Here is a 20,678-nt window from a genome sequence, read left to right as displayed (position 1 = left end):
GTACGGATATGGTGTAGCGTCTACCACTGCGAACTATATTAGGGTACGTAGACGCTCAAAGGTGGGATTAGTAGAAATAGCAATTCCCTTCCATTGATAGGCATAGTCGGGTGAACTTATCTGTATACGTGGTTGGGTTGCCAGATACGTCATGCTGCCACAAAATGTTCATAACGAATGTAGATATTGCACGAATACACTAACTTAGAGAGTTCAAACAATAACATTGTAGTTTTAATGCTTAACATTTTATGATTATTTTACTATAGGTAGCTATAAATTGGGCTTATAAATAACACTTTTACAACACATTGAGAAACACGTTGTGCATAAAATACAGTGGGGAACATTATTGATGGCTAAATCTAACAAAATAGTGGTACATGAAGTTGCTTAGTTCTAAAAGAACTAAATTGAAGACAGTCACATTTTAGTTAATTGATAATTTCTATTTTATCTTGATTTTGTACAAGCTTACAAGATAAAAAACTATTAGTGAAAAAGCTAATAAACTATATTGTCCAAGTTCACTGCAATAAAATTATCTTAAGAACTGATAGTTCGATTAAGAAGTTCATACTATGTAAAATACTTAATTGGTAATGTGTCTAAAATGTAATTTAATGAATTCGATTAACAAATTATTACACTATTATTTTCGCCTATATTTAACGTTATTCTACGGACAGACACAATAACATAAAGCTTTCAGATAGTTGAAGGCCATTCACAAGAATAATACAAAACAAACAAACTTAAAAAAGAATCCAAACAAACAACATTAATTTCAGAAATAATATGATTAGCGAAAACCTCTATTGTCGATAGACGTTTCTCATCAAATGCAAACTAACACAGTCATAGGAAACAATTATTTGCGAATTAGCACTTAAAACTTGACGTTATCTGGCACCCCGCTTAACTATGTGAATATTATAACAAAATATGATTCTGAGTCTTGCTTTAAAGCTTCCTTACTGTTGGCAACTTCATAAGATACAGATCAGTTCACGCGCTATGGCGTGAGAGGCCGCAGCACGCGGGATCGCTTCTCGGACGGATCATTCGTTCACTCCGGGCTGGTGCGGGTGAGAGTGAGGGTAGTTCGACGACAGCGCCACAAATGTCTGCCAGGCGGTGAAAGGTGGAACTAAAGGGCCATTTTGACAGCTAGCGCCATGAAGGCGGCCTAACGTGGAACTAAAATTGCTATGTGAGTTTAAAATACCTACAAACTAAATTTTGTGATTTGTTGTTTATTATGGTGAGAAAGTAAAATTAATTGGGACAGCTAATTTGTGGCGTCTTTTTGGAACACATCGACATCGGTTTAGTAACAGAATCGTTGCTCTATGAAAGAAGGAGCACTAATGCAAGTAATATAATCTAACGTACACTACCGATGACGTTGCATTCCCAAAGATAACTGCTTTCTAGTCAAATTGATTACCTAGTGTTACTACTTTGCTGTCATTAGTCTTACTAACGATATCAATTTCAATCTATGTACTTTATTAATAAACATTTCAATCTTGTAAGTTATTATGTACAGATACAATCATTTAATTTTAACATTGCGATTTCAGAACTGTCACTTTTGAGATCGGCGATAATTTATACACTACCTACAAGACTTCATTGCATATTAAAATGTACTATGTTTCCAATGGCGTAAGATTGAAATCGGTGTATTAGAGCCGTCAGCAGTTGTTTCGATTGTCGGACTTATAGGCGGTCTTGTCAAACATGAGAAAGGTATGACATTGATTCTATAAATCAAGTCCCTACGACAGTGGTTCCCAAACTGTTACAAACCTACCCCTCTCTAATTTAATGGCACGCAAATTTAACGAAAATAATTTGTTAAAATAACTAAATTGACTTTTGTAAGCGTATTATTTTCCAAAAGTATCGTTGTTACATTTTGTCTGGTCTTAGATTGTTCTTATTTGAATATTTTAATTGCAAACTAAATTCATAAGAGCTTATTTGAATAGTCCAAATGGCGTAGGTACTAATTAAAAAAAAAGGTACTATTTTGTCTTTTCTAATTTACGCTACTTACTACTGGATTAATTCAAATCAAAAGTTTAGGGCTTAATACCCAATTGTAACAAAATTAGGTATCGATAGAACAAAAAGTTTCCAATCTATGATATAGGAACACCTACGCTTTCCTTAAAACAAAATAGATTAAAAATAACCGAATACTTATGCCAACCAATCACGTAAATTCAACTATTTAAAAAAATAACGACATCTGCCGATTAACGTTTGCCGCGCATTATCATTAAGGGGTATCAAGTCCAACCCTACAGTTTAGGAACCACTGGGCACCCTCACTCTCCCCCGCCCGCCCCCTCCCGTCCCGCGTTACTGGGGGTGCGCGGGCGCCGGCCCGCGCGGGGCCCGCGGTCAGTCGCCCGTCGCGGTCACTGTTGTCCAACTCCATGGGCTGTTGTACCCCTTTTGGCTGGAAAAAAGAGAAAATTATGGTCAGATTTTTTATTCAGTCTTCAGTTCGTTCGTGTGTCATGATAATTCATAGAGAATCTTCTTTTTGTTAAAGGGGACTAGAGAAAGCTAGATTCTTTATAGAGTAATTTTTACACTTATTTGAGACTGTGATAGTGAAGAGACTACTGCCTATTTTCCCTATCAATCTCTAATTTTTAAGTTACGTCTATGGTAACAAATAATAGGAATTTTGTTTTCATAGGGGTCACTTAAAAATTAGGGAATGATGGTGAAAACGGACATACATCTCTCAATTTATTAATACCTACTTAGGAGTACCAAATGAGATGGTATGATTATGAATGATTGTTTTCTACTTCAAACCATATAGATTGAACTGTTAATCATGTCCATTCTAGCGAGTTGCTATAAATATTTCAGTCTCATGACTTTTCCTCATACCTAGTGTCTGAATTTTATTTCCATCAAGCTGATCAATAGCCAAGTACGTGTAATAAAGATCACGCCACTCAAAATATATGGTAGTTATCGTATAGCATGTAATTTAGTACTTAACTAATACCTAAAGGTGCAAACGTCCGGCCTAATTGGACATTTTTCATACCGTAAGGTAGTTCATTATGTTACTCGTTAAAATAAAAATAACCTGCTCGTTAGTGGGCACCAAATTAAACGCCTAACGCTGATTAAAAAAGTTATTAAGGTAAGGCACTTCGAAGAAAACTACGTCTACCTATTTCGATAAGTGTTTTCACGAAAAATGTCTATGTTTTTTTAGAGCAAATGTCAGTACTTTTCAATACTGAAAAGACATTTCATTAAAAATAACGATAAGTAAGCGGCTTAGGCTACCTAAAAAGAAAAAGGTAACCATTAAAGATACTTATTTCGGTACATAAGTATTTGTAAAAAATATTCGTAGAAAATAATATTGCTTGCTTTTATAGACTTAAGAAGTCATTACTTAATACTTTTCTAGAATTCGTCAAAATTTTGTAAGCGCGAATTTCATAAAAATATTTAGAAAAGTACTTGCAATAAAGATCAAGCCACTCAAAATATGTAGTCCCGCATAAACCTTTGACGAGGCTATAATTTATATTTCATTAATGCGTCGAAAATTTTCAAGATTAGTAATTTCACAGACGGCGGCGTTTATTTGCAAATAAATAAAAATCCTAAGGATAAATAATTAGTAACGACGTAAGAAATATTGTAAGTTCTTATTGTTATTGACTTGCATAGACAGAACGGTTTGTTAAATGACAATTATAGCAATTTTTCGACGATTCTTCCAACACCGGAACGAGTTCAATGAAGATAAAGGAAAAGGCAATAAGTAAAAATATAAAACAAATCGAGAAAACCGTCTGCCGATAGCCGGTGTAAAGTATAAACGAACGATTCGAATCCAATGAATCACTTAGGTTTTTTTTGCGTTTATTTTCACGGCAGCTTTAAGCTGTTAGAGAGATTTTTAGTGTCCACAAAAGTAAACAGTCTCAACATAGTTTCGTTGCTTAACTTTCTGTTAATATACAAGTAAATTACGAATAGATGGTAGGTACATAAAGTAGAAGTAGCTAATTTTATTGAATATTTTACTCAATAAAATACTACAAAAACTAAGGTAACTTAGTAAATCTTTTAAAATTCTGCTTCAAGCGGATAAAGGTCAAATTAACATAATTCAATGCTTCATGTCATGTAATATATCGTATGAAAAGAATTAACAATAAAATGTGTTAATTTTTATTTCTCTCGACTGTTTCAATTAACATCAACAGAAATAAAATCAAATGAAAAGCGAGCATCGAATCAGCAAAAAAGTATCGATCGATATACTCGTCTGATTTGTTCCATTAGCTTTATTTGTATTCCGCCTGAATGCTTTAATTAGTGTAATTATTTTACATTTGGGCCCCGTAATTGAATGTTTCCAATGTTTTGAAACGTAAATAAATGTACGATAAAATTGTGTGGCACGGCGCTATACTTTTTTATGTTAGTTATTCAACGACAAAATATTTCGTGCCGTTCTGGTAAAATTAACTAAGACTGGTTTTTATTTGCACAGAATATTCAGCGTCTTTCAAATACAATGTATGGGGCACAGTCTCAATAACATTGTTTGAATGTCTTCATAAGCTCCATAGGCTGATCGCTTTTTGATCCGTAAAAGCCTCCGTGCAATCTTTATGGCCATTTCGTAGACCGTTCCACCACGGTTTCACGCTGCGCTTGTCATTACGAATTACCACTTGGAACCTTTCCTTCTCATCAGCTTCACGCATCGTTTACGTGCCCTGCCCGTTTCCATTTACCACTTTATCTTGCTTCTCCACTGTGCTGTGATTTCACGGCTTTTTCGAATTTTCTTACTGTCTTTTGTAAGTTCAAAGTTGTAGATTTAAGGGGCCATTTTGAAAACATTTGAGAACTTGTGTCTAGCTCTAGATAGGTATCAATCAAATAAAAATGTCAGGCCTCACTTCTAAAGCCTTGTAACGACCGGCCCTTATTTGTAGCATTTCAAAGCAACCATTTATATCTGTAATAAATCGGTCATGATTTCATTATATTGTATACAGGGTGTTAGGTAAATGGGTATATGAGCCGACACTAGCCCATGTTAACATGGTCATATAAATGGTATAGTGAAGTCAGAAATTTGATATCATCATTTTTATTTTTTTAATTTTCATACAAAATAAATTTTATAAAATCCGATTTGTATGAAAATTAAAATAATTAAAATGAAGCTATCAATTTTCTGACTTCATCATACGATTTATATGACCATGTTAACATGGGCTAGTGTCGGCTCATATACCCATTTACCTAACACCCTGTATAGATTTAATTAATAATGCAACAGTCATTGGATTCATTTTCAACCGACTTCAAAAAAAGGAGGAGGTTCTCAATTCGACCCGTATGTTTTTTTTTTTTTTTTTTTCTATGTTTGTTACGCGATAGCTCCGCCAATTATGAACCGATTTAAACAAATCTTTTTTCAGCGTATAGGTAATATCTCAAGGGTGGTCCCATTTAAATTTAATAATAAAAAAAACAACCCCCAAGGGTGGAAAATTGGGGATGAACTTTTTTATACGCAATATCTCCGCCGATTATAAACCAATTAGAACGATTACTATTTTGTTGAATAGGTATTATCAAAAGGGTGGTTTCATGCGAATTTGAAGAAAATATTTCACCCCCAAGGGTGGAAAATTGGGGATGAACTTTTTTATACGCAATATCTCCGCCGATTATGAACCAATTTGAACGATTATTTTTTTGTTGAATAGGTATTATCAAAAGGGTGGTTTCATGCGAATTTGAAGAAAATTTTCACCCCCAAGGGTGGAAAATTGGGGATGAACTTTTTTATAATATACATTAAGAATATGGTCTCAATGTACTGCCTACCTTCAGTGGTAACATCAAGGTAATAATTAGTCAACTAAAAAGCAAGAAATAAGTTAAATTTTATAAAAAAAAATAAAACCGACTCCAAAAAACCTACACTAAAAAGCAGAATAATAATTACTAATTACCTACTTATTTATTAGGACGAATTATTAATATTTATGTAGGTATACCATGATTGATACTTCTGGAGTCGGTGCCAAGATTATGAAACATGTAAAGTTTGCCTGCACCGACTCCAAAAGTATCAATCATGGTATACCTACATAAATATTAATAATTCGTCCTAATAAATAAGTAGGTAATTAGTAATTATTATTCTGCTTTTTAGTGTAGGTTTATTGGAGTCGGTTTTATTTTTTTTTATAAAATTTAACTTATTTCTTATCGAGGTATATCTTCCTCCTACTCTTACCCATACATATTTCAATAAGTTTCTGAATTGAAAACAAGGTGTTAATTCTATTCTTCAATTTAACGTGGGTAGTTACTGAAATAACGTTGTGCTAAAAACAAACTGTACTCAGATAAAACATAGATAGATAAATATATCTGCCAGAGTGTAATAAAACGACACCCACAGCCCTGGGGCCAATTTGCTGAAGCAAATTTTATGAAACGTTAATAAAGCCCTTTAATCCTTGAAATTGATGATGCGTATTAATTTCGCGACTGAATTTCATATTACCCATTTATTAAAGGGACATTTTTTTAGTCTGTTTAATAATTTTTCATGACAATATAGGTAACCCACAGCCACCACCAACCGGCCATTGTGGAAATCATTGGGGGAGGTCTATTTCAGCAGTGGACGTCCTATGGCTGAAATGATGATGATGATAGGTAAAAATTTATATCAAGACCCGTGGTGTGCTATGCAGTGAATGCAGTGGGTCTGACTTTTGAGTTCGATTCTTGGTCGAAGCAAATCAAATCAGTTTTGTTTAAGTAAACCTTTGTGTCAAAACTAAAGAAGGTAGAGCCGAACTTTCTGTCTCTCAGTGTAAAGATCCAGTTTAGTTAGATTGCAGGCTTGAATTAATCTGGATAGTTAGGTTTCTACCTGTGTTTCTTTCTACTGCTTCAGACGTCATGTTCAGCCAACCAAGTCATATCAAAAGCCTTTTATGACGATTCATAAAGCCTGTCACCAAAGTTGTGAGTTGTGACGTCAGTTGTTATAACAATGTACACGTGTAGTAAAAAGGATGTACCTATGTAGTTTTCAACAGAACATAAAAATTTTAATGTTAACATTATTGACGAGTATTTTGTCAATAAATCACAATTAGTTCCTCTTTCTCACGAGTAAAGCCACGTGCAAAGACAATCCACCAAAATGAATCGTCGTAATCATGACGTAGAACAGATTAATCATGCCTCTTAATTCTATTAATCCGTTCCTTGATGGATTGCAGCGTAGCGGCATTTAATTAATGCTTTATCTTAATTCATTTGAAGCAGAGAGATTTCCTTTTTTAATTAAAGCATTTCGTTTACTTCAACGTTTATCGCCAACAATCTCTTCCATCATTAGCTTATCTTACTCCACTGCTGGTGGACATGGGGTTTCCTACATTTACAGTCAACAGTATCGAACTAAAACTACCAGGCAGTTTGCCCCCTGTTAGTAGAGATGGCTGAAGATTGTGTGGAGAGCTGTATCCTTGTCTACAACCGACGTAAACACCTCAACGTGACCACGACCGCTTCTGCCAAAAGCGAATTGACTAAGAAGAGAAGTATCTGTAACAACAACGTAAGATATCATAATGTTTAGCTTCACGTGCCTTCATCGCTACAGAGCTGATATTCGGCTGTTCTCTTCCAACAGGCACAAGCTATCAGCCATCTTGCGTTACGTCGTCGCTCCATCATATTGATGGACATCTTATGATGCGTTTGTCAAGATATAAAAATAGATTTTACGCACTGTTGTACAGAATAAAAATAGCTAAGCATTTACGTATTTAATTTCTGAAGGGCAAGAGGTTAATGAGATTCAGTCAGATTTATCTTTCGGTTGAGGTAATGTAATAAAATAATCACTTATTACGGTAGAAGTGATTTTATTACCGTTCTAATTTGATGCGAGCGGCCGAGGCTTGGAATCCAGGTTAATCCAATTTGTATTTGCGAGTGTAGCACACAATACAAGTAACTAGAGAAGGTTTTCCGTCAGTTAGCATAATAATATGCATTTAAAGTGTAAGCCTAACAAATAGTTAATTTTTTTCCATTATAAATGATCATTTACAGCCGGAAGGCTCATGAAAAGCTTGAAGGAAAAGTAGTTCGAGTTAACCGACTGATTTACTTTTGTATTTGTTTAAAAGATACCTACTCTGAGAAAAGTAGTTAGATTGAAATGTTGTGAAAGATGCTATAATCCAGACAGAAATTCAGCAAAACTGAACTGGTCTGAAGACGGCTTTTGCTGTCCGCTAGATTATAATTCTCTGAGTATCAAGGTGTATGGGTCCTGCCGTACACGCCTCCACTGTGGTTCAGATATCAATTCAATTACTTAGCCATTCCTCATATGAGGTTTAATATTAATTAATTATACTCAACTAACCGCCGCAGGTACGTAGATAACGTATTTAATATACTAATAGGATTTCCGTTTACGCACAAGAGCATCGGTAAACGAACTAAAGTCGCTGACATAGCCCAACGGATTAGCAAGCTGAAGTGGCAATGGGCAGGGCACATAGTACGCAGAACTGACGGCCGATGGGGCAGCAAGGTTCTGGAGCGTACCGGAAAACGCAGCGTGGGATGTCCATCCACAAGGTGGACCGACGACATCATAAAGGTAGCAGGAAGGCGCTGGACGCAGGTCGCTACCAACCGGGCAACATGGAAAGAATTGGGGGAGGCCTATGTTCAGCAGTAGACTGAGAGCTGAGATGATGATGATGAAGATAAGAGCATATTATTATGTAATAAAACCGATATTAAATTGTTTGAACACATAAATCAGAAGAACACATTTATCTCATCGTTACCATCTTGTAATTATAAGATTTACTACACGATACATATGTAACGATCCATATACAACGTACAATCTGCAGTAAAAACGGGAACACGTATCCCGCAGAAAAACCACGCGACCGAGCACACTATTCATTAATTTTAGAGATCTGCTGGGAAATCCAAAATAAGTCGTAAATATACGTGAGGTTAGGTTTGTGAAAAAGATAACTGATAGTTTAACAAAACAGAAAATGCCATAAAATGCCATTTTTGCCCCTTAGGACAAAATTGTAGAGTTCGGTTTTGTACTGGTACTACAGAAAAACCTAGTAGACTAAGTACTTATACTAAATGCTGTAAGGGACTAAATTCTACGGGATACTAATTTTAATTCTTCGAGGAAAACTTTGTAAGAAAATCTTTGTTACATGTTGCAAAAACTATATTCAATTGAATTTATGTTTTTGTATTTCCTACGGAACCCCTGAATATAGCAAGTAGAGTTTTTTCCACCACTGGATAGCCGAGCGCGGCGCGACGCACAGAGCATCGCTCGCGCTGCGCACGCGGCGAACTTGACCCACTATTCGTTATGAATTATTTAGCGAATGCGTGCACGCGAGCATTTGCAAATATCCCTCATTTCATTCAGCCAACACGCCGAGTGTCAGACAAAGCGGGAAAAGTGAATAAAATTAACTGACTGTTAAACCAAAATGGTTCTAATGTAGGTGCAAGTACCAATTAAAAATTGCGTATCGATAGAAAGTTTTACACTGACAGTTTCTTTTCGATCTTACGATGGCTCTGAGTAAATTCCATAGCCACTGAAAATCACAGAAAATCAATAAATATTTAACGAACTGGTAATTTATAACGACTGTTAAGATTGATGATTCCTGTAAATTTTCATCAAGGTTAAACACCGAAGTTACAATTTAGCTTTGCACTTTGCTGCAAATGGGGCAATTCAGAAATCCCGATAAAAGGGCTTAAGCGACATTCGTACGAAATTTTACCACGAAAATAAGGTCTTCGCTGCCAGTGGAACCCTGATCCAGAATTATTCGTAGCATTCGTGTGACGTGTTAGAAATCACCACAAAAACGAAGGAATGCTCTAACGACGGCGTTTGATTTATTTCATCACCGCGGATGCGTGTGGCAGGCACGCACAACACATTGTTTCTGCATAAGGCGATGCGAAAACGCATCCAGACTTGCAGCGATGTGGTGACAATAGGGACCTATTAGGATTTTAAGTATATTGTTGAAGAGGCGAGTAAACTTTTTCTAGGGCTAGGATGCGTGCCACGATATAACTTTTTCGTTTAAATTATCGATACGTTTGTCGTGGTTTCGTTTGACATAAGGCCCACGCAACTCTGGCGCCGGAAAAACCTCAAATTATAACATACTTAATGCGATATTTAGTTTTTACTAAAACAAGTTACCCCCACGTAAATGTTTTAAGTATGTTTTCAATCCTATCTAGAAAATTTACGACAAAATACTGCTATCAACCAATCGGTAAACAATGCTAATGGTTATGGTAACATATTTTTGCTTTTAACAATTCCATAGTTAGCGCATGACCTTATGCATGGAAAGAACGTAAATTACAATTAAAATTGTTTATGAAAAAGTCTGCTGTAAAATGGTAACGTCAAGCCAAAGAAAATGATTTGCTTTTAAATGGAGATTGAATGTCGTAATTAACGGACAACTTGCTATTAAAGAACAATTACAGAAGTGCGATATATTAATATGAGTCTCAACATGAACGACAACAGGGTGCTGAAAAATGACACTAATGTTCTTTACGTGTTTGTCAATAGTTTTCAACAGATCATATACAGGGTGACTTAAAATCATTGGCATCCTTTTAAACTAATACTCTACTCATGATACATGGTACATTCCCTGAATATGAGACAAATCCAATGAGTTTTTTTTTCTCAATTAATATGTCACAATGTTAAATAACTTATAAGTTTGATGATTGTGCTGTACAAGGTTTTAAATTTTGTTGACTCATTGGATTTGTCTCATATTCAGGGAATGTACTACATTTATTATGCAGGTACTATGAGTATAGTCTTAGTTTAAAAGGATGCCAAAGATTTAAAAGTTACCCTGTATATGTCACAAGGAAAACAGCGAAACCCTACAAGCACGGTAATACTATCTATACAGTATTCCAACTCGGCCATATTTTTTAAACAAATGTCAACAGCCGCGCGGTACGTCACCGTATGACAACATGCGATAGGGCTGCCCACCCTGCAGACCCTATTTTAATTACATCTGCCTACTTAGAATTTCTATCTAGTTTTGTAAATGTATTTTGTGATTGTAATTTTTTATTTTATTTTGACAAAATACTTCGTGAATGAAATAGGATAAAAATGCATGTTGTTTTGTGATTAGTCGATTTAATTAAAAAAAAATATAATTGTGTTAAGATTTAACAAATCTTATTGCGACCGTAAAATGTATGCGCCTCGACTGAGGCGTACAAAATGCTTGGTTATTATACAGGGCGTTAGGCATTGGGTTTATAAGCCGACACTAGACCATGTTAACATGTGCATAATTATAAATGGTATGGTGAAATCAGAAAATTGATAATATTATCATGATTTTAATAATTGTAATTTTCATACAAATCTGATTTTATAAATTTTATTTTGTATGAAAATTTAAAAAAAAAATGATGATATCACTGACTTCACCATAACATTAATGTTACCATAACATTTTATGTTAACATGGGCTAGTGTCGGCTTATAAACCCATTTACCTAACACCCTGTATAAATAGGTACTTGTAATTATTATTACAAAAAAAAGAACGCTTACTGTTTAAAAAACAACGCATCGTCCGTTTATTACTGTGGCACATTCGCGACACCCCCGACTTTTGCATGTCGAGCGCATACCGAGATTTGAATTTCGAAGGAAAGCTCGCGTTTCGTCCGTTTATATGAAGTTACAATACTGTATGATAGTATTACCGTGCTACAAGTAATAGCCAAACACGCGGTATCAAAATGCTTAGATCCTAGGGCATGATGCGCTACCGTCTCATGAGAGTAAAGCGAAAAATATGCTTTTTATTCATTGTTCGAATCTTGGCTCTACAAGTTCTAATAACTTTTTGACAGTGCGAGCCATAATAAATGGTCTCGCCCGCCTTAGCAATCATTTGGTTACGATATTTTCTTTATCATAGTTTATTTTAAATCTTATTAGTGGAGTAATGATTATAATAGAGACTATTTCGTCACAACAAAGCTTGTAGTCCAGTCAATGAATGCCTTAACGACGGTGTAGAGAGAAATCCGTGGAACACAATTTCTGACCTCGGGACTTTATTTAGCCTTGTTAGGAGGTGAACATAGCAAAAGTCCCCGCCCTTAGCTCTTGAGCCGGCGGGGAGAGGGGTGTTTAAAGGTACCACTTTTCGGTTTTTCGCTTAATCCTCGGAAACTATGTGTCCTAGTGACATGACTACTAGGAACCAAATAAAGCTTATTCAATTTGCTACAGGCGAGACTGTCAAGTTTTTCTGTATCTTGTATAGTTTTTGCGGCATCTGCTCTAGAAGGTCTGTAAAATTGGAAATTTTATTTTTGTCTTATATGTTCCTATCAGGAGAAAATCGACTAAATCAACATTGAGCAAACACTATAGACATGCGGGAGCATGTTAAGCCTAGTTCCAGGGAGGGGACTGCACCGTGCGTATATTTAGACGAACCAATTGTAGCCACTTTTGACTCCTCATCATTCAAAAACTACTGTGCATTACCACTTCAAATTTGGCTCATGTGTTGAGACTTACAAGATATACATCAGCTTCAAATTTCATAAATATACCTCAAATGGTTATTTAGGTATTGACGTTCAAAAATCGACATTTAGAACACTAAAATATATCTATCACCTGTGAAATGTTAAAATTTACTGGTTTTTTATTTGTTCCTTTGTATTTACATAACTACCTTTCTGGATGCAAAATTTAAACCTTCGAGGTCATCTGGAAGTGGTCAGAATTTGGTCTATAGGTCAGACATGTAGATTTTTGGACGTCAATACCTAAAGAACCGTTTAAGGCATATTTATGAAATTTGAAGCTGATGTATATCTTGCAAGTCTCAACATATGAGCCAAATTTGAAGTGTTAATGCACAGTAGTTTTTGAATGATGAGGAGTCAAAAGTGGCTACAATTGGTTCGTCTAAATATACGCACGGTGCAGTCCCCTCCCTGGAACTAGGCTTAACATGCTCCCGCATGTCTATAGTGTTTGCTCAATGTTGATTTAGTCGATTTTCTCCTGATAGGAACATATGAGACAAAAATAAAATTTCCAATTTTACAGACCTTCTAGAGCAGATGCCGCAAAAACTATACAAGATATAGAAAAACTTAACGGTCTCGCCTGTAGCAAATTGAATAAGCTTTATTTGGTTCATAGTAGTCATGTCACTAGGACGCATAGCTTCCGAGGATTAAGCGAAAAACCGAAAACTGGTACCTTTAAACCCCCCTCTCCCCGCCGGCTCAAGGGCTAAGGGCGGGGACTTTTGCTATGTTCACCTCCTAACTAGGCTAAATAAAGTCCCGAGGTCAGAAATTGTGTTCTACAGTTTTCCATCTATAATGCTTTATTGACTGGACTATTGCGTGAAGACGAAAACATAAAATGCATTATTGCCATGAAATTAATTTAGTACACGGACCTGGATGGAGCTCATTAGCGCCAAGCCGACTAATTATGTAATTTATTAATTTAAATCATCATTTTACAATTAAAGCGAATATTTACTATCCATTTTACGTGTATAATGATTGATGAAGTAAATGCAAATAGCAGTTATTTGCATTTTGGTTGCGTATTTAGTTTACAATTCAACATAATTTAAATGGAAATTGTTGTAACAGATGCAAATGAGATATTAATATATTTAATCTTCTTGAACGAAGTGCTTTGAGCAGTACTTAATTCATGTTTTTGTTTGCCTTTATCAACATTATCAGAAGCTTAAAAGCTTTTTGGATTGCGTGAAAATGAATAAGGGACGGTTCACACAGCATGGTGCGAATCTATCAAGTACTGTTGCCCGGTTCACCCCCTAAGTAAAAGCATGCCTAGATTACCAGAACATTAGAAAAATCTCTTAAAAGTAGATATTATTATCTCAGGTTACTGCGTCATTCAATCTTGTCATTAATCATCAACAGCCCTTTACAGTCCACTGCTGGACTATGAGCCTCCTCCACTATAGTGGAGGGTTTTGCCATAATCTCCACGCTTGGCAGGCGGGTTGGAGATCGCAGTTTAAAAGATTGATGTTTTTCAGAGAGCGCTGCTGCCCATTCTCTGTTTGATGTGTAGTCCCTAAGTCGCCGTGTGGTGACGGCAGAGTAGAATACATTTGTCACCAACCCCTACTCTTGTCATTAATACGTGTAATCAATATCAATTGAACCATAAATTAATTGCTAATCAAGAAACATCGAGAAATAAACCAGGGCTAATGAATTACCCATTTGATTGGTAACTCGACGCTTTGATTTCTCAAATACAAACAATCGTCTATTTTGTGAAAACAATGGAATCAAAAGGCCATTGTGAAATAAATCTCCAGAGTCAATATTTAGTTTCTTAATTAACTTTTAATACATAAATAAAGTCGTAAATGCTTTAATGTTATTGCCGTGCAACGGTTTTTATTTAATAATTTATTATAGTTGTATGCTTATGGCTTTAGATTTATTGCAAATTATAACGCAGTCATACATTTATGAATGGTTTATGAAGAGAAAATGTATAACGGAGAGCGAACATTAAATCAAAGGCAGGACAAACTTTAGAGTAGCAGATTTTCCGTATAAATTTTTATATACCCTCAGACAGGCGACTCTCTCGTTGTTTTTCCTTCCCAAAGTTAGTCTCATAAATTAAAAGTTTTACAGGGTTTACATAGGGGTAGGTACGAATTTCACATGGTCTAAGTAAAATTTTTTTTCTGACATTGATTTTATCTGAATGTCATAATTATTCTAACACTAAAGTGAGACACATGAAGACACATGAATTCTTGGAAAACTTTTGCCATTTCTGACTTAACCTATTTTATTTATTTCCGAATTTAATATTATGAAACTAAGTTCGTTTTGTATTCAAGTCAGCCGGATCTTAGTATTGATTTTGTTTACTTAAGTATCTTCTTTCTTTAAATTGTCTTCTCTTTTCTTCTTTCCAGGCATCCCACTTAAATAGGAGTTAGTGCAAGAGCAATCGGCAAATGAAATAGTCAATTAGAGACCTATGAAGTTGCACAATGAATTTCGCAGATGTATAGGTAATTTAGAAGGCGGCTGGTGGCATTTCACGCTAATGTCATAATAAGCCATAGGTCGCGTTCAGCTGCACTTAACAGTTAATTGTGATATTAGATAGCCTTAGACGTGTTGGATTAACGGTTTTGCAATCGCATACAATACTGGGAATTTAGCAGCGAGCGGTTCAAGCCTAAATGTAGAGTACAGAGATATAATTATGTAGACAAACAAATATACACCATACAACAAACAATATGAGAGCGCGTTCATCGATTCAAACTCAAGAACTTGAATCTATTCAGGCCTCTGATTGACTGAATTTCATTATTTGAAATAGAGCGTGGATCCATATTTGAGTGCCATTTCAATACGGGCCTCTCACGAATGAAAGCAGAGGCAGCTTCTGGCATACTCGGTAAAACGAGCCTAATAGCCTATTAGAGAATTCTAGAAAAAATTTACGGGCTTGTAGTTTCAACTTTAGGAATTTTTAGGTAGGTACTTCGACTAACATTGATTTAAGACCCTTAAATTTTTTTGGCAAAAATAAATATTTATTGGTTCAGTTACGTCTGTCATCTGTTCACCCTGCAACATTTGGAATAAATTAAAAATACTTAACAGGATTATAACCTAATATTTTAACTGGAAACCCCTCGTTTTCTCCGAGCGAACCCGATTGGCAGTTAAGCCAATATAATAAAGATTTAATTGAATTAACCGCGCGCACAGTGGACATTGCTCACGTCGTAACGCCGATGTCGAACGAATGTAACAAATGAATGTTTGAAATTCGATTTTATTTTGTTTCATTTGTTTTTTAATGAAGCAAAAGGTCACTAGAGGGCAATTGATAAATTCTTTTTGTATTGGCATGACTAGCAGAAGTGGATTTTTTTAAATTTATTTTTTTGTTTTACGGAATCAACAGACAAGCTGCTATACTATTACTAGAACACTATTTTTTTGTAATGAAGGAATTGCGGTTATTGTGTGACAAGATGATTTGTAATATGAGGAGAATGCCATTACGGAAGGAAGAAATGACAGTAATATTGATATCATTATTACTGAGAGTATCTTGTTTGTCTGTAAGGATCTAATTAGCGACTAATCGAGGCGTTTGTATCTGTATTGAAGTTTTCAGTTAATGCAATGGTAGCTTGATCGAGCTTGCAAAAAGCCTTGCATTTTGGCATATGTGTGATGTCTATCAAGTCTAAAACTGACTGAAGCTGAAGTGTCCGCAAACTAGGCACGATTCAGCGGCTGCATTTATCCATTTACGATGCTGATCCAGCTGTTCCCGCGCTGCCCTCAGCTGTGCCAGTCAATTGGCTCAATTGCCATGTGACCGCGTGTGACGCATGGGGGCACAGCTCAGCTAGTTAAGACAGAGCAATAGATAGAGTCTTACAACTGGATGTACCTGCTGTTGAAATGATCCTTGGGAGAGAAGGAATGATCCTTCCTTGCAACTGGCTGAAACCACCACCACCACTTTTCAAATAAACAGAGAAAGACTGAAATAGTTTAAAAAGCCTCACAGTCATTTCGCAAGTTAGGTTATTATGTCACTCGAGTTCAATCGCATACCTACTATAGTTACTATCATACGGGTATATGCGGGAAAAATAAACATGCCACGTTTAGAAGAGATAGCGTTGAGCTAAGATCTAACATTTGATGAAAAATCGAAATGTGAAAATTATGAAATATTTATCACGAAACTTCTTATAGATTTTTTACATGGACTGTCTGTTCTGTTCGTGCTATGACTACGATCTATTGGTCCCCTTGCCCACGTTCAGGATTAATCACGACTATTCATCGGCCTTACCCAAGATATTGTCTGTAGTAAACGAATCAGGCGAGCGCACACAAACATCGCACCTGAGGGTCTACTATTACATCTAGAATTCGACTTAATTTATGTACCTATTTCGCACCCTAAGTCTACACGTCTCTCTGTGGTCAAATAAGGGAGATGGAATCAGACTAGAATTTCAGGTAGCTGGGATCAATTCCGAACTTCGCAGGGTACGTTACTTTATGTACCTACCCAGTTGTTCCGATAGAGCCAATATTAGATATCAATGGCATTTCATTTTATTACTATAGTGCTTTTAGATTAAGGGGGTATAATTCCAATAAAAATTCTTTTGATAATGCACCATGCATGGGAAGAGCCTGGATGCGGGCAGCGCAGAACCGTTCATTGTGGAAAACCTTGGAGGAGGCCTTTGTCCAGCAGTGGACGTCATTTGGCTGAAACGAAGAACGAAGACGAATGCACCATACGCGGTCGATAATGTTACACTTTTGTCTTTTTCTCACTCATCATATCAGAATTAGTAGAGCCGATATATCGAAGTTTTTTAGAGTAGACGTCCTGGCCTGACTTGGCAGCGCATCTTGGCAAACGCTGCAAGGTTGACTCTCCAGCGAGGTGGATACGCAAAGTTGCTGGCAGTTGGAAACGAATGGCGAGGTTCGAGGAATATTGGGATCGGAGAGGCTTAACCCTCTATGAGGCACAGCATATGAAAATTGACATTGGTTTTCAAATCTTATGACAAGTGTGAAAATATTCGACAGAGCCCAAGTAGCGCCAGAGAGCTAGTAGAGTTAAGGTGTGGCTAAGGTACATTCATATCGCCTGCTAGTAGAATTTAAGTGTGGTTAAGGTACATTTAAATCACCTAGAGTTAGAGGGCTGTTCTAATGTCGCACGTATGGAGCACGCCACGTGGAAATTATGAAAGTATTATGTCTAGTTGTGGATTAATGTTCTGAGCTAATAATGATTAAAAAAAGCATTTAAAAGTCTTAACAGTCTTAGGCAAATAGATTAGGTACTGTGTGATTTCCAAATGTACGAGTAATAACATTATTTCATTTTAAATAAACAAGGCGTAATACCAACACTAAATCTAATAATATTATTTAATTTGAAGAAAACAAATCGTAACACCCACATAAATTAATTTCTAATTAAATGAATGATATCATCATCTCTGATAAGTACTTTGTCGAAAAACTCCAAGGGATTATATGGGTCTGTGTGGGTGGTCACTAAAAATAAGCCCAACGGCCTACACGTGTACCGACTTACTTTATTACTGATAATATATTTTTAAGGAATATACCATCAGAATTAATGTATTTGTGAGGATTCTGATAGAATATTATTCCCAGAAAAAGTATCTGGAACGTGAAGAAGATTAAACGTGAATCATTGGAACGTAATACACAAATCGAATTACTTAAGGCATGTAAAAAAATGATATTTTTTCCTTTTAATTTCCCTAGTACTGCTCTTTACGAGGGGAGCGAAGGAATGACTGTTTACGACTCTACACACACGCACACATGGTGAAAACCTCTCTCTCTCTCTCACACACACATACACACACACACACACACACACACACACACATAGAAAGATTGGAATTTCGTCGCGCCAATTTTTACGGTCTACAAAAAATTCAAAGTGCAATTTGAATAACAAGTGATTCGACACAAAAGCCTGTGTAGTGTGTACGTACAGTAATGTCACCATTCTTCTTTTCTTTTCAGAGACTGAGGACAAAGTTTTTACTTTTTACAGAACAGTTGTGAGCTAGTTGAGCCTGGAAGTTTTTAGAAGAGATAAGGTTGCTCTGTACCTATTTATACCTAAGTTACTTTACTATTTTTGTCTAAAAGGGCTCTATGTTGATGTTTTGGGCGGGTATTAAGAGGGTCTTTTAAGTGCTTATAAGCGCCTTAAAGCAGTGGTATTTTTTCCACCACTCCAATCGACTTTTCCCATTTTCTTTCTCACTCGCAGAGGGATACTAGCCTGAGGAAAAGTGACTAGTGCCCGTAAATAAGGAAACATTGGCTGTAACCACGCGTTATTGAATCGCAAAAATGATGTCGCGTAGAATAAAATCCTCGTAAGAGCTCTACGGCTTAAAACATTACAGTAAAATGAAACGCACGAACAAAACAATATAAAACCAGTCCAAAATCTGTACCAAAATTATTATTTTTTGAAATAAAAACGCACTAAAACGTCAAACCTACAACAGGTTACTATGCCCCCCCGAACCCTAATTAGGCGCGAACTCGAATGCCGGTGCCGGAATCGCACGCACCGGGGGTGGGGCCGGGCCCCGGGGCGCACCCCCTGACCTAGAAACACCCTGCCCCCCGCCCGCTTGTAAACACCACCGATTCTGGAGCTAGCGATAACGCAAGGGCATCGCGTACACATCGCATCGCATTGTTGTCGCTTCGATGACTCGATTTGTTGAACGTTGACACGTTAGTGGTAAATATTGAATAGATTATCAACTTGGATGGATAATGTGATGTAATTATTCAGTGCTTGTTGTTACTTCATTATAATAATCTAACTATTTCATACGGGAGAAAAATAACTTATAACATAAAAAAGTTTTGTAACTTTTTACCACACACATTTTCTATAAAATATTTAATTTTATGTTTTCATGTCACAAAACATCATTTATTTTAAGATTCGGTAACAAATTCTCTACGAAAGTTATTTTACAAACGAAGCTATGATCTCTTTTGACTTCGTTTTCAATATCTTGTTTGTTAGTGTCCTCAAAAACTGTTTGATCTTTCTCAGAGATTTGTATTCATTATATTTTTGCTTGAAATAAGTAAAAAGCCTACCTAAATAAGCCAGCTCCATTCAATCACGTTATTAAAACTTCTTAAGATATAAATTTCAACATTCTATTCAAGACTGACAAAGAAATGTGGCATCTACGTCTCCATCTAATGAATAGGGATTTTAATACGGATTCACATTGAAATATAATTTGATAAAATCTTTACGATAGGTCGGCTAGAGGACACGTTAGGTTTCTATTATTATACCAAAATCTTTGCTTCGTTTCTACGAATAAATTAAATATGAAAGAGAATTTAATGCTCATATTATATTGGATATTTTATTACCAAGGCACTTCAATAAAATGAATTTTGCGAGATAAAGCGACGAATACGTAAAGTTGCTAGCTTGGAAAATGATGACTGAAGATTGGATTGCATGAGGACAGTTCAAAGTCGTTTAAAAGTAACTATGCACCTTAAAATGCTACTTAATTTTTTTGCATTGGGACTATTCCCAATCCCACTTTTTGTTACCACTGCTGCAATTCCTGTACAGCCAAGATATACAGCTTGAACGGTAATAAAAATCCAAACAGTGCAGGCCAATTTAGTTCCAGAGCAAAGATTGACCTCGCAATTAAATTTGTTAGAAGAATTCATCCAGCATGACTGCCTGACAAGTCTGGTAAGTAAGTCCATCATGGTCCAGTGTACTCGCGACGCCTCTAACCGTCAGAAATGGAAGCACATCGCCAGGAGAGCTACCCTCGGAGAAATTACCCCACCATGTACCTCGTCGGTGC

At 36.1% G+C, this 20,678-nt stretch overlaps 1 protein-coding gene across 2 annotated transcripts in view; it reads right to left on the bottom strand.

The window, feature by feature from the left end:
* Positions 1-1,264: 1,264 nt before the first annotated feature.
* LOC114355930 (uncharacterized) overlaps positions 1,265-20,678 on the bottom strand; it is a 121,941-nt gene continuing 102,527 nt past the window's right edge. Inside the window, exon 2 of one of the 2 annotated variants that reach the window (XM_028308979.1) lies at positions 1,265-2,473. In XM_028308979.1, the coding sequence (XP_028164780.1) occupies positions 2,416-2,473 (58 nt within the window). In that variant the 3' untranslated portion in view covers positions 1,265-2,415. The remainder of the gene's footprint in view (positions 2,474-20,678) is intronic. The other variant, XM_028308980.1, reaches the window with a different exon arrangement.

The sequence above is a fragment of the Ostrinia furnacalis genome, unplaced genomic scaffold (assembly GCF_004193835.3).
Source record: "Ostrinia furnacalis isolate ACB-3 unplaced genomic scaffold, ASM419383v2 OfSCF2576, whole genome shotgun sequence".
Lineage (NCBI taxonomy): Eukaryota > Metazoa > Arthropoda > Insecta > Lepidoptera > Crambidae > Ostrinia > Ostrinia furnacalis.
This window is presented reverse-complemented; position numbering and strand designations above follow the sequence as displayed.